This window comes from Daphnia pulicaria, chromosome 6 (genome assembly GCF_021234035.1).
Source record: "Daphnia pulicaria isolate SC F1-1A chromosome 6, SC_F0-13Bv2, whole genome shotgun sequence".
In the NCBI taxonomy this organism is placed as follows: domain Eukaryota; kingdom Metazoa; phylum Arthropoda; class Branchiopoda; order Diplostraca; family Daphniidae; genus Daphnia; species Daphnia pulicaria.
The window spans coordinates 12,230,284-12,244,908 of NC_060918.1; the positions used below are offsets into that span (position 1 = coordinate 12,230,284).

General features: G+C 46.1%; 2 protein-coding genes across 2 annotated transcripts; both read left to right on the forward strand.

Moving 5' to 3' along the window:
- Positions 1 to 763: 763 nt before the first annotated feature.
- LOC124344108 (protein Smaug homolog 1-like) lies at positions 764 to 9,020 on the forward strand. The gene is made up of 11 exons (XM_046797553.1): positions 764 to 810; positions 1,238 to 1,488; positions 4,758 to 4,881; positions 4,949 to 5,083; positions 5,230 to 5,566; positions 5,635 to 5,830; positions 5,924 to 6,120; positions 6,207 to 6,747; positions 6,859 to 7,425; positions 7,506 to 7,795; positions 7,866 to 9,020. Exons 1-11 carry the CDS (start codon positions 779 to 781, stop codon positions 8,055 to 8,057), a joined length of 2,862 nt encoding a protein of 953 aa, XP_046653509.1. The 5' UTR covers positions 764 to 778; the 3' UTR covers positions 8,058 to 9,020.
- Positions 9,021 to 9,765: 745 nt separating this feature from the next.
- On the forward strand, positions 9,766 to 14,120 carry LOC124344104 (F-box only protein 11-like). Its single transcript, XM_046797548.1, has 11 exons — positions 9,766 to 10,083; positions 10,167 to 10,517; positions 10,582 to 10,747; positions 10,814 to 11,010; positions 11,082 to 11,444; positions 11,515 to 11,817; positions 11,898 to 12,314; positions 12,379 to 12,674; positions 12,746 to 13,022; positions 13,095 to 13,466; positions 13,530 to 14,120. The coding sequence occupies exons 1-10, from the start codon at positions 9,807 to 9,809 to the stop codon at positions 13,430 to 13,432; spliced, it is 2,985 nt and encodes a 994-aa protein (XP_046653504.1). The 5' UTR covers positions 9,766 to 9,806; the 3' UTR covers positions 13,433 to 13,466; positions 13,530 to 14,120.
- The last annotated feature ends 505 nt before the right edge of the window (positions 14,121 to 14,625 follow it).

The window sequence follows — 14,625 nt, forward strand, 5'->3', positions numbered from 1 at the left end:
GTCTGCTGCTCCACGTACGGACGTGAAAACTTGTGTTTTTGTCGGTGGTTGGATCGTGTGGTGACTCCAAGTATTGAACTCAATTCCCACGCCATCAGTCACCATTTTGTAGTGCTGCCTAGCACCTTGAACGTTTTGTGTGCAGTGAGAAATGTGTTGGATCGTCGGTCAGCCCGCCATCATAGTCGATTGGACGCCGATTGTGCAGGGTAAGTTTAGTAGTCTGCGTGATCAGCTGGGCCTCAATGTTGTTGTGAATTTGATTCCGTCACTCACTCGGTGTGTGTGCGAAAAAGAACCGCCTTCTCTCGTTTTCGGACAACTTGACCCAGTTTTCACTTTCTACCGTAGCGACCCACTGACCGACATTTTCCCCATCCATTCTTTTCGACCGTTCCCCAACGACTCCATCTTGCCCTCTAGCTCTTTTTCGGCTTCAAAACTTTCACTAGCACAACAACACCACTGAAGGGGAAAAACATTGGTGGTTGCCAACAGCTGGTGGCTCAAATGATCCCTACCACTTGTGGAAATTATTTCGCCTAGCTAATGAATGGCATGTCGTATATATTTGTCTCATCATAATAGTGTAGCAACCTTGATTCGATCCAACTGGTCGATATGTATTCTCCAAGGTATAGACTCAACAACAGGTTATTCAATCGATTCCCTAGTAACGACTTTGATTGGGGGCCAGGTGAAAGGTGAAACGGTCGGTTTTATAGCACACTGTACGTATTAGTCTAATTTCTCATCGAATCACAATCTCCCAGTTCAGATGGAAAACTTTCTTTATTTGTCTGCGCTTGCGTGAGTTTATTTTCTATTAGCCTTAAAGTTAAAGATGACCATTTGATATTAGTAGTGTGTGTACGACGCCGTTGTTGACGACGACGTTTGGCAATAACAAACGGATCGGGTCTTCCTTCCGTCGTAGGTCTCGTGTGTGTTTGGGTTTTGTGTCTCGTACACACACGTACACCCACACACGTCTGTGGTGGGAGTGTAGAAAATGTACTTTGTCAGAATGCCAAACGATGGCTCAGCTGACCCGAGGCCAAAACAAATCACGCCGGAATGAACCAGTCCACGTCGCCTCTTGTCTTTGGTAGGAGAGAAGAAAAAAGGAAAAAATTTGATGGACAAAAAAAGTTTAGTAGAACTGATGGTGTTGTGATGGATGTGCTGCTGCTGCTTGTTTGTTGTTGTTGAATATTTGTTGTTGTTGTTGGTGCAGAGTCGTCATTGGTGGTGGTGATGCCATGGTGATGGCGCCGCAGCCTCCGCGTGAATTCACCGTCGAGGAATTGGAGCCGCTTGAAACTTGGTTCGAGAGTTGCAACGGAGCCCAGCAGGCCACCATCGCCGTCAAATTGCTGAGTCGGGCCAATCCCAAAGCCGCTCACCTGATCCACTCCTTTCTCCAGCAACAATTACTCGTCGCCAACGCCATCTGGCGCCAGGAGATTCAACGGGCCAACGATCCTGGTGAGATTTTCCTACATTCATTAATTATTCTTAATTATTATTGCTAGGGACGTTTTCCCTTGATTTCGAAAAACCCGATTGGCAACTGTTTTTATTCGTCTTTTTAAGGTCTCCCGCCATATGCAATCATATCGTCTTATTTAAAAAGCGAATTTTTACGGCTACCGCCAAACTGAAAGAGGCTTTCACTACTTGTACTACTTGCTACTGCGACGACGACTAACTCGTTTGAGAAAGAAAGATAAGGGACGGGCCAGGCAACAATGTCGACAATTTTTAATTACGATGCCATTCCACACACGGCAGCTTTTTCTTTTTTCTTAATTTTGCGAAATGCGTACCGAATGCGCTGCGCACAAGTTGCGCTTCTCTTTTTTGAAAAATTCTATTCTGGCAATGTTCCCGGGACACTTTGAATCTTTTGGGAAAAGTGAAAGAACTGGGTCACACACACCGCCTTGCCTTGTGTGTCGGCCGCTCTTCCCCTAACTGTACACGCTCCCGCCGAATAGCGTGTGTCAGACATTTATGAGCGTCTCGCCAAAAAAGTGAACTCGTGTGCAGCAGGGGCCTTTTTTATTGCACGCGTACGGTGGGTTGTTTTTATTTTTTCGGGTCGCCGCTGATTCAGCGCATTTTCGGATGACTAAAAAGAATCCAGTTCACTTTGCCAGTCTGCGTGGTTTGCTGCGTCGTCTAATTTTGACTATTGTCGGGATTGGCGATCTAGAGGACGACCGGGACAAACCGGTGGCCACATTGCTGGCCACCGAGAGTCTCTTGGCTTTCACTCTGCGTGGTAGAGATGACGGCGGACGATAGTAGTAGGGAAAATATAATGTAAAAAAGAGAGAGTGTGTTAGGGCAGGCCAGGCAGGTAGGTACTTTCCCCTCAATTTTTGGCTTCTTCTTCCCCTACTGCCGAACGACGACGAAGGTCTAGACGCGTTTCACGCCGCTCTATGAACGGCAGCGACGTGCAACCCAGTCGGTAGGAGGAGGCACAGACACGTTTCGTTTCGTTTTTTTCAGGTGTGTTGTTTAATGGAGAATTTCCCAGATGGATCGGGAATGAGCGACGGGTCGTGGGTTCGGGTCGGAATAAATAACAAATTCATCCGTGCCGTTCACTCGCCATATTATCCCGCGCAAAAATTGAGAAAGTTTTTTTCCTTTTTCTCCCGATCCCCTTCTCTTTTTTTTTCTGGTCTGTCCGAACCAACAGGTGCCGCATCATCTACACAGTCATCAATCTCACTAGAGGTCCGACTATCGTGACATCATCGGATCGTGACCGTATCTCCCGACGTTTTGTTTTTATTCATTTCATTTCATTTTGGCGATAGAAATTTCGTTCATTTAATTCAGAAATGGGCTACCGGTTGGAATGAAACAATGGATTCGATCGACTTGATATGTAGACATACGTATATCTCAGACTTAATTGCCATTTCAGTGGCTTAGTTCTTATATCTGGCAAATTAAATAAACCAACTGGGCGTGGTTGATATGGCCAAAAAATTTGGTTTTTTCTTTGTGGTCAGACGGAAAAGGAAAGGTAGAGCAAACAGTGAATTACAGGTGCTCGTTTAGAGAGGTATTTTAAAACGAAAAAGAACTTGCCACATTTTTGTTGAAGAAATAAAATAAAAACGGAGGGGGATACTAGTCGATGGGCCGGTTGGCCGCCGCTTTCTCTTTCAGCTGCAGTCGACCGTATTTGGACAGGCCTATACAAAGAGAGAAACGGATAGAAGAAGAAGGAGGTAGTAGTAGTAGCCCACACACTGTAAGACATTTTTTCGATTCGATTTTTGAAGAGGAAAGCTGAAATAAAAGAGAGAGAGAGACATGACATGACGAGTTTTGCCCGTACACGGAGCACTCGAAGAGAAAGGTGTAGAGAGGTGTTGGTTGAAAGAAGAGAGAACGTCTTCGTCCATATTGCAGCCGCTGCCGCAGCCAGTCGGCGTGTGTTTTCTACCAAACTCTACGGTCAAAGAGAAAGGGAAAGGTGGGGGGGAGATCGGCAAAGGAGAAACGGGAGGGGCCAGAGCTTCGAGGCCAACCGCTGGTGGACCACCACCGCACAGCACACACACACACTAACCCAGGGTGAAAGCTCTTTTTCTTTTCAGATCTTTTTTCCCAACGTGTTTTTTTTTTTTTCTTTCGTCTTTCTCTCTTAGTCTCTCTAGTCTCTATGGCCTCGCACAACAACACGTTATGTTCTAGTGTCTCTCTCTCTCTCTCTCTTTTCCCTCTCTCGTTGGACTTGTTGAGTCTATCCGCACAGTCGGCTGGCCTCGCTGCTCCAGTCCGGACGTCCCTTTTTCAAACTCCTCATCGACTATTGTTATTATTATTATTATTTACCTTTTTCACATTCAGGCCACTTTGCTGTAGAGTCGCTAGGATTTTTTCTTCCATCGGATTCCAATTGTTTTTGGCCTGAATATTGGAAATCAAACACTTTCACTTTGACCCGTTGGATGGAGTGTGCGACTAGTGTTTTAGGAGCAGAGTTGGTTCACGCCAGTGTTTAAAGTTGTTGTGCGCCTTGTTGTTGTTGTTCAAAGTGGATTGTTTGTTTGCTCGTCTTTGCGCAAAATCGGATTAGGTCATTGAAAAGTTCGCCATCCATGAAGACATGACGGGTAAGACGAAAGTTTAATTGTGTCGCTCGTAAAAATAAAAATAAAATGGTGAAGGGCCGGTGCTGCTGTCGCTTTCTCAATTTTCTGATCGGGAGAAGGGGAAAGAAAGAAAGAAAAAACCCCTCGTGATTAAAAGAAAAACCGCACTCGCAATTTCTATTCACGGCGAGAAAACCCCACCGGCGGCACTTTCATCTCTTCTCAGAGATGTTGATGATGATCCTTGTTTTTCTTTCCAATTTCTCTTGGTAGCTTATATACATAACGAGTCCTGCTATATGCATCAATTGTTTTTTTTCTCAAACTCCTGGCGGGATCCGCACCTGGGGGGTTTCACTTGTTGTTTGCTCCACAAGACGAGTAAGTGCGTCCTTGGCCAGTTGCTGGTATGCCCGAAAGAAACAAAAGAGTCGGTCGTCGTTGTCGTTTTCGTCGAGTGATTATCTTTGTCGATTGTCGACGTTTTGGCTCGCTCGCTCGCTGTGCGCTCACTCTCTCAAAGTGTGTCAATGCCACAAGAAGGAGAAAAATAAAACAAGAAAACAAATTTTTTCTTCTTCTTCTCTGTCTCGTCTGTAAATGTCATTTTCCCCTTTTCTTTTTCTTTTCCAGCCTTTTTGAACGGATTACGCAACGAGTCACGCGATGTAGCCGTCTCTCAACTGTTGCATTACCTGCCGCTGCTACGGCCGGCCAACTCTGATGGAGTCCGAGGATACATCCATCTCCTGCCCGGGTAAATTCTTTTTTCATTTTTTCTCCCCTCCCAGTGAAATACAACGAAAAAGTTTGGATTGATGCAGATTGTTGGCCTCATTCCTGGAGGACGATCCTAACCAGGGACCTTCGCCATCCAGCGCTCAGCATCAGTCGACCGAAATTCAGCAGCTCCTCACCTACGCTCTCATTCATCCGGCCCTCTCGCTGGAAAGCAAACGGTAATCCAATACTTACCCCAGTGGCCAGATTGGGTTTCACCCTCCTGGATTCGAATAACTCTATAAACTAGACAATATGCTGCACAATGCGGACTTTTATTTGTTACCGTCTGTACCTAATCGTGACCTACATCTGACACACGCAGGTCACTGGCTGAGCTGATTCGGCAGCTGGACGACGAAGGAAATCAAGATATGGCGCTGTCATTACTGGAGAGCAATCATCAAGGCGGACTGGACATGTTTCCTCCGTCGGATCCGCAATCTCCGGATGCCTTCCATTCACAGGCAACGAGACAGAGACCGCACAATGGTGTCGGGCAATGGGATCCTTGGAGTTCGCCCAGCCCCGCCGGATTGGGTCCACCAACCAAACAACCGCCACCGTCCAGTTGCACGATCCAGCGCATCCGGCGCAGTAACAGCCTGACTCCACCGTCCAATTCCATGGTCTATCCGCAAGATCCTTGGGGGAGTAATCAGGTCCGTTTTGTTTTATCCATCCACACCCCAAAAAAAAAGGGAAAAACTAAACTAAACTCAAATTCCAGAACGATAACGGCCGCATCAAGCCGAGATCCTTGTCTTTATCGTCCCCGAGCGAAACGACCAACGGCCTATCTCACTGTCCCCTGTCGCCTCAGAATTCGTTGGCCTCTTCCGGCAGCGGAAGCGGATCCGACTCGATTTACAGCGACGATAACCACCGACCGTCATCTTTCCACATCCCCGGAAGTGGCATGAGAGGTCCGTGTTTTTCCATCTCAATCACTTTGTGCCAATTCGCTAAAAATAGAAATGTGATTTGATTTGATTACCTTGTAATATGTATATGCACAGATGTCCCGTCGTGGCTGAAAGGATTGCGGCTGCACAAGTACGCTCATTTGTTCTCTCTGCTCACTTACGACGAAATGCTGGCGCTGACTGAAGAGCAGCTGGAACTGCAAGGAGTGACGAAAGGGGCCAGACACAAGATTGCCCTGAGTATCCTCCGCCTCCGCGAGCGGCCCACGCTTTTGGCTCAATTAGAAAAGGTCAGAATTGATTGGCTACAAATTTAAAAATAGCAGCAAAATAAGCTTAACTTTGCCTATTTTTCCCTGCAAATTGACATTATTAGGAGGTCGTCGACACGGGCAGTTTGCATAATGCCTTGAGTGAGCTGAAAAATTTGCTGTCGACGCCCATCAAACCGTATCGCGGCCCGCCCGTAGCCGATGACCAGCTCTTTATCGGCAATTTGAGTCCGTCGCCGTCGCCGCTGATGACGAGAGATGACACTTCGGGCTACTCGTCGCTCGACGGGTCCATGGACAATTTGGCGGCGGCTCGAGGCCTTTCTACCGGCTCACCCACTGCCTTGGAGACTAGCGACCTGTCCAAGCCGCCGCCCGCCTCTCCACCGTCGACCATTGGCCAGCAGCAGTCGAGCAGGTCGACCCTAGCGGCCTCTGATATGCCGACGGTGATCGTTTCGGCCGCGCCGGATGTCGACAGCGCCGAGGAAGGCAGCGACACGTCGGCCGACGACGGGCTGGGCGACAATCTCTCGTCGGGCAACTTTCGCTCCGCCTTCGGTAACGAGTTGGAGTTGCTTGGCGGGCCGACTCACCTGTCGCTCGACGACCTGCCGGGACAAATCACTCGCCTTTTGGGCAAAAGTAAGTCGTACAATCAACTTTCTCTTCATTAAAGACTCGTTTTTCTCTCCGGTCCCTCTCTCTCTCGTTTGCTAATAACAATCATCACCATTTTCCCTTTCTTACAATTAGTTTGCACGCAGCTTTTGGTCTCGTCCTGCCCGGCCGAAGACAACGTTAGCCAGTTTGTGGCTTTGATGGACCGCTGCTTGAGTCACGAAGCTTTCACCCAGCGCCAGCGTCGGCGCATTGCGTCATGGAAGGAACAGGCCCATCGCATTTGGAACAATTTGGCTCCTTCGGCTTCGGCTTCGGCTGGACTCGGCAACGGCACTGCCCCCGGCAGCCGCGGTAGCAACAATTCGGCAATTGTGAATGCAACAAACGGCGGTGGTGGCGGTGTTGTCGGTAGCGGTGGGCCGCAAAAGAGCTCTGAAGCTCGTTTCGCCCGTCGATGGAGCAATGTGGCTCATTACCCTGGATTCTACAGCGCCGATGTTGCTGGCAGCAGCGCTGCCCATCAAACTTCGTTCGGATGCGCTCCGCCCAACGCCTATAGCCTCTTTCCGCCGAGACAGCAGCAGCAGCAGCAAAGGGGAATTCACGCCAGTCCGTGCCCCAGTCCCAGTCTAGCACGTCCTTTATTCGCTGGACAGAGCCCCACCCACAATTCTTATGGCCAGCACACCCATCACGCTGGTAAATATCAACTAATCCTCCTCCTGTTTGTGTTATTTCGGGAATAATAACATTTTGTTTTTGTTTTCTGTTTTGGCTAGGAGGTGTGAACGCGGCTCAAATGCGGCCCGGCCTGGCGCCGACCACCACCTCAACGGTGCCGCACAACAATCCGCATTCCCTCCAAGTGGGATCGCACTTACCGCTCCAGCATCGCAACAGTTTCTGCGTCAGCGCCTTGTCGCATCAATCGTCGCTCTACTCTTCCTCTTCGTCCTCGACGTCGTCGTCGTCGCAGGGCTACTCTTCTTTGTCGTGCGGCGTCGCTGCTCCCGACCCCTTCACTTTCTCTCCTCCACACCGGATGCACTTTGATGAACTTCCGTCAGAGGTTCGTTTCGTTTCTTTCTTTACTTACGAAAAATAGCCGCAATAGTCAATGCAATTTCTCTTTTCCACAGTCGTTGCCATTTGCCAGCCAGTTGGGGATCCAGCGGGCCAGGTCAGCCCCTATGGCCAATGGTGGCGTCATCAACAACAGTTTGCTCTTCAGCCAGGAAAGAGACGCCTCCGAAATGGATTTGAATCATCGCCTCGAGTCGCTCTGCCTCAGCATGACGGAACACGCGCTCGAAGGAGCCAACGACATCTAGAGAGACGCCCTTTTGCTTTCTCCAGAAAAATAAAAAGATAAAAGATGAAGAGAAAATTTAAAGAAAATTTACAAAATTAAAAAAAAGATAAAAAAAGATTTAAATAGATTTATTTGGTCACATTTGTACAATCTGCTCAATCAACTCTATCCTCGCTCCTTCTTCTCAGACTCTATATTTTTTACACACGTACACGTACACACACACACACACACACACAAACCACATATAATATATATAGATGTATGTATTACACACCAACCAACCACACACAATCCTTTCTCTTTCCGATTCCTTAATTTCTCTGGTTTCTCTTTTTTTTAGCTCCGGTTTATTTTTCAGTCAGAAATTTACGTTTTTGCTATCGTGATGATGTTGGTGACGGAATATGTTTTCTCTCCTTTTGTCAAATTTGTTTTTTCCCCAACACGTTGAGGCTATATTTGAAAATGACGTTAAACAAAAGAAATTCTAATATTAGTTTGTACAGAACAATTGTGTGTCGAGTAGATGGATCAATGGCAAATAGATAAGAGGGCGCGCCAGGAGGTCGACGATGTATATTATACACATCCGATAGAGCTCAATTTATTTGGTTTCTTCATCTTTTCTTTTTTCTAGGGCACTTTCCCCATCTTCCCCAACCAACCACCATTTAGAAAAAATAAGAAAGAAAACCCCAACCGATTCTTTTTTTGTATTATTGCGTACGTGTGTGTGTGTGTGTGTGTGTTCTTTTCTCTTTTTCCCTCTGTTTCTCTTTCCAAAATGTGTTCTCTCTCTTTCTAAAGCTGACGTAGTACGTGCCGCATTTTGAACATTTTCTGTTTCGTCTCAAAACAAGAGAAAAAAAGTCCGTTCGTTGCAGCGCAGCGGATCGGCCCACACACATTTGACACGCGCGCTCGTGTTCGTCCCTCGATAGTGTTCGATTGTTATTAAACTTTATTATTATAAAAAATTTAAAAAAAAGGAACGTAGGACAAAAAATATTGGAGGAGGAAAGAAAAAAAGAAACAAAAATTTAGAATTTGGAGAAAAATTTCCCTCAAAAAATTTATTCGATTGTTTTTTTTTTTTTAATTTTTATTTTTCGTGTGTCTCTTTTTTCCTTTCTCTCTGTGGGGTTGTAATAATAATAACGCTTGAAAGCTCTATGTTTGTTGGATTAAATCTTTTTCGTCGTCTTTTTATTATTATTATCATCCCCCTTCCATCAAGAAATAATGGCTGGTTATGGGCCTTCTATTTTGACAAAACGAACGACTGCTGGTGGGTTCTAATCGAAGAAAAAATACAAGAACTTGATTAACAAAAAATAGAAAAGTGTCGTTTTATTCTTTCTAGGTGGTTTTCGGGACTGTTATTGTTTCGTGACTGGTTTCACGGCGCGTGGGGGATAATAAACATCCATCAAATAATACCATGCAGTGAGGATGCGATAACCCAAAAACAGCTGTTTGGACAAAGAAGCATTTCAGCCGATGTCGCCGGAAGGCCCCCACCAAATACGAGGGTTCTATCCTTTTTTATTTTTTGTTGTAAGGAAAGGGAAAACGGGGGAAATGCGTTAAAAAAGGCACTGGCCCAAACAAAATGTGACTAACACACATACGGAAAAAGCCGAAAGAAAGAAAAGAAGCCATTGCCTGAAGCATTTACCACGAAAGAAAAGATTTGTCGTCCATTTACTTTTTTCGATCATAGATGTCTCTAGCAGAACACATTGTACAAGATGGCCGATGGTGTATGCGCTCAGTCACAAGTTGTGTTGACACTAAAAAAGTGAGATATTCCCATGAAAAAAAGCATTATGAACCTCCCGTAGTGATTGTTTCTCGCAAGTTTATCATCATATCTGGACATTCTTCACTGTTTTACTGTGCTGTCGCCAAGAAAAGCGTGAAAATCGTTAGCAAAATGCCCAGTCCCTCGCTGCGTTCACCCCTCTACTCCCTGAGAAGGTCGAAACGGAAGGGCACCAAGAGAGGTGCTGCTGCCAGCAATAACTCCCGCGTCAACTCTGGTAAGTCCATCTCGCCATTCTTCCTCCCACATCAATCTCACCTCTCGTTCAAAATGTGTTAAACAATAACAAACTTTCCTTAGATGGGGAAGAAGGGGCAGGTGAAGGAAATCTCCAAAACAATGCATCGTCAGCCAACAATGAAAATCCAGTCTCAGGATCTGTTGCTCCTCAACCTGTTGTCCCTTCGGCTGTTGGTTTAGTCACCGGTGGGGCCTCAGCTGCTGGACACCAACCACCTTATGATCTGAGGCGCAAGTCACCACATCATGATCCTGCCGCTGCTGCTGTAGCACCCAACTACCCGTCAGGCTGCAATCCGAGTGGCAGCCTTTCGTCAAATTCAGCTTGTGCAGCTGGTCCCAGTGGCTATGCAACGTGTATGCTACCTGCAAGAAAGAGGCCTAGAAGAACCTGCTACACATCATCTGAGAGTATGACAAATATTTCTCGTTTTCTCCTGGCTGTCTCCTAATTTGTTTTCAAATTATCTTGCAGATGGCAACTCAGTTGATGAGCAAAGAAGTGCAGCTCATTACCTCCAGTATGAATTACCTGATGAAGTTCTCATATGCATATTCAGTTATCTGTTTGAGAGAGATTTATGTCGGGTCAGTCAAGTCTGTAAACGTTTCCAGAGTATAGCTAACGACACCGAGCTTTGGTATGTTGGTATAAACATTTCCGAGACATCATTCAGAGATTCATCAACATTTTTCTCTTTCGACAGGAAAACGTTGTATCAGCGCGTTTTTGAGTACGACACGCCATTGTTTCACACGGGAATCTGCAAATACGAATTTATAGCGATAGAAGAATCCGAATACGACAATCCTTGGAAAGAGAGCTTCAAACAACTCAATCACGGCGTCCACGTCAGGCCGGGATTTCAAGAAAAGGCCCTTAAATACCCGTCACGCTACAAAGGTTTGTCGTGAAAGTCTTTGGCGTCGCTTAAACGTTTTATCATTTTTCCATCTCTTTTTCCATTCTTGTAGGTCGTTCGATTGCCTATTTCGATACGATCCAGTCGGCGCTGGAATTTTTCGACGACGCTGAGAGTCCGCTCGTGTTCGTGCACAAGGGATCCTACCAGCGCGAATACCTGGTAGTGGAGAACAACGTCAACATTTTAGGTTGTTCTTCGGGTAACGTGGCCGAAAACGTTACCATCGAACGAGACACGGAATCGACGGTGACGTTTATGGAAGGTGCGAGATCTTCCTACCTGGGCTACGTCACGCTCAAGTTCAGTCCAGATATCTCATCGTCTGTTCCGCATCACAAACATTACTGCCTTGAAATTGGAGAGAATTGCTCACCCGTTATCGACCATTGCATCATCCGCAGCAGCTCCGTCGGTATGTTTTCGTCGTCATTTGTATTGGTCATTGTGTTGTGAGTCAATCTTTTTTTCTCCGAATGTTGCAGTGGGCGCCGCTGTATGTGTAACCGGGTCTGGTGCGGAACCCATTATCCGCCGTTGCGACATATCCGACTGCGAGAACGTTGGCCTTTACATCACCGACCACGCTCAGGGTCTTTATGAGGACAACGAAATCAGCCGCAACGCTCTGGCGGGCATCTGGGTGAAAAATCACGCCAATCCGGTTATGAGAAGGAATCATATCCATCACGGCCGAGACGTCGGCATCTTCACCTTCGACAACGGATTAGGCTATTTTGAGAGTAACAATATCCACAACAACAGAATCGCCGGCTTTGAAGTGAAAGGTTTGTGACTTGTGTCGATTTTTCAATGCGTCCCTTGTTTCGCTAACAAATCTGATTGTGTCTTAATTTGAATTTAATAGCAGGAGCAAACCCGACTGTGGTGCGGTGTGAAATCCATCACGGTCAAACGGGGGGCATTTACGTTCACGAATCCGGTCAGGGCCAATTCATTGAAAACCGGATTCATTCCAACAACTTTGCGGGCGTTTGGATCACCTCAAATTCAAATCCGACCATCCGTCGGAATGAAATCTACAACGGCCACCAAGGTGGCGTTTACATATTTGGAGAAGGCCGCGGTCTGATTGAGCACAACAATATTTACGGCAACGCTTTGGCAGGCATACAGATCCGCACCAACAGTGATCCAATCGTGCGGCACAATAAAATCCATCACGGCCAACACGGTGGCATCTACGTCCACGAAAAGGGCCAGGGACTCATAGAAGAAAATGAAGTTTACGCCAATACCCTGGCTGGAGTCTGGATAACCACAGGTAAATAACTGATAATTGTACTTCTCCTTTGAATTGAATTAACCCATTTTTTACACCTCATCAGGATCGACTCCTGTTTTAAGGCGAAACCGAATTCATTCTGGCAAGCAAGTGGGGGTCTATTTTTACGATAATGGACATGGCCGTCTCGAAGACAACGACATCTTCAACCATCTGTACAGTGGTGTGCAGATTCGAACGGGGAGCAATCCCATCATTCGCCGGAACAAGATTTGGGGTGGACAAAACGGTGGAGTTCTCGTCTACAATGGAGGACTCGGCCTGTTGGAACAGAACGAAATCTTTGATAATGCAATGGCTGGAGTCTGGATAAAAACAGACTCGAATCCCACTTTAAAAGTAAGTTAATTTTAGATTATTAAGTTAGAAATGTGCACTGTGCTTTACCGTTTGTGTTTCTTTTTGAACAGCGCAATAAAATCTACGACGGAAGAGACGGTGGAATCTGCATCTTTAACGGTGGTAAAGGAATCTTGGAAGAAAACGATATCTTCCGCAACGCGCAGGCCGGAGTTTTGATCTCAACGCAATCGCACCCGATCCTTCGGCGAAATCGTATTTTCGACGGGCTAGCGGCGGGCATCGAGATTACTAACAACGCGACGGCCACATTAGAATTCAACCAGATCTTCAACAACCGATTTGGGGGATTGTGCCTGGCATCGGGTGTCACACCTATTTGTAAAGGTGTGTATATACGTACTATCTTCATTTTACTATAGATCTTTATGTTTTGTTTTTTTAAATCAATCAAAACAGGGAACAAGATCTTTAATAACCAAGACGCGGTTGAAAAGGCCGTGAATGGTGGTCAGTGTCTTTACAAGATCTCTTCCTACACATCTTTCCCGATGCACGATTTCTACCGCTGTCGCACCTGCAACACAACGGACCGGAACGCTATTTGCGTCAATTGCATCAAAACGTGTCATGCCGGGCACGACGTGGAGTTTATCCGTCACGATCGCTTTTTTTGCGACTGCGGGGCCGGCACGTTAACCAACCAGTGCCAACTACAGGGAGAGTCTACGCAAGACACCGACACACTTTACGACTCGGCAGCGCCCGTAGAGTCTCATACAGTGATGGTCAATTAACAGGTCGTTCAACATCTTATGGCATCTATTCGAGGTAAATGTTCGTAGACGTTGTCATTTTTCAAATGGATTTTAATTTCAATATTTGCTATTCAAGTTGAAGCCAGCGGTGAGCAGACATTTAATTGTCTTCTATTGGCCGCATCGTAGTGGATCGAGGATGTGTGTTTTTACTAACGTTGGTGAAACGGAGCTTGTGCCTCGCCCTCCGGACATCTGCTACCTTCATCATCTGCGAACGCGTTTATCCTTTTGTAAACGACGAAGCAAAAAGTGTAGAATCAAAACGGTTGTTCGTATTAAGCCGACACCGAAAATATTCGGGTTTGAGATATTGTCAGAAAAGATTTGGCCCCCATCATATTAAAGACGCTATGGTGTGAAATAACTTGATCGACACACAACATATTCAAATCTTTATTTTTTCCCCTTTCCTTTGTTAATTGTCTTTAGTTTTGCTAGCCGATTCTCGATAGTGTTTTTTTTTTCTCTCCTCCATTTGAATTGAATGCCGATGTAATTGTGTGCCTGTGTCTCTTGCGTCCGTATGGTTTGAAGCGTCACAGTTCGTGTTGCAGGAAAACAAAATCCCAATTAGTTGGCCTTGAGCAACTGATTTGTGCGCGTGTCTATTTTTTTGTGTGTGTTAGTGTGAGAGCCAAGGAAGTGATGGCCTTTCGGGACAAGGGAAAAAAAAAGGAAATTTATTGAGCGACTCCAATAAGTGCTCTATGTCCGGTGTCAGTTTTTGTGGTCAAGTGGCGTGAGTTAACGCGCAGCTTCCAGAAACTACACAAAGTGCCATGTCCTCTCTTCTCAGATTGTTGTCCCAATCTCTTCTGTATTTTGCCAGCCCAAGTTCAGCACACGGCAGTTCTTGTTCGGAAGCAAAAGTGTCGACCGAAATTTTCTGTGAATAGCATTGCTTATTACCTATTTTTTTCATTTTTGTTATACTGAGACGTGCAAGGGCTATCACTCCTGTCGTCTTGTGCTGAATGCCACCTGTTCATCAACCGTTGGCCTGTAAACTGGTTTAGTCTCTTGATTGTCTCGTTATTCCCCCCCCACTCCCCTTCGCACTCAATTCTGTTTTGGAATTGTCTCTTCGCCTTGAAAACGGAAGAAGAGGCTGAAAGTAGTATGAATTAGTTCAGGCCAAACCGTCGACTGATCAATGTTTTTTCTCGTAT

Coding starts and splice junctions, on each gene's coding strand:
- LOC124344108 (XM_046797553.1), top strand. CDS start 779: ATGGAAAACTTTCTTTATTTGTCTGCGCTTGC. Junction 6,121..6,206: donor TTTTGGCTCAATTAGAAAAG/GTCAGAATTGAT, acceptor TGACATTATTAG/GAGGTCGTCGACACGGGCAG. Junction 7,796..7,865: donor TTGATGAACTTCCGTCAGAG/GTTCGTTTCGTT, acceptor TCTTTTCCACAG/TCGTTGCCATTTGCCAGCCA.
- LOC124344104 (XM_046797548.1), top strand. CDS start 9,807: ATGCGCTCAGTCACAAGTTGTGTTGACACTAAAAAAGTGAGATATTCC. Junction 11,445..11,514: donor CATCCGCAGCAGCTCCGTCG/GTATGTTTTCGT, acceptor CGAATGTTGCAG/TGGGCGCCGCTGTATGTGTA. Junction 12,315..12,378: donor TGGAGTCTGGATAACCACAG/GTAAATAACTGA, acceptor ACACCTCATCAG/GATCGACTCCTGTTTTAAGG.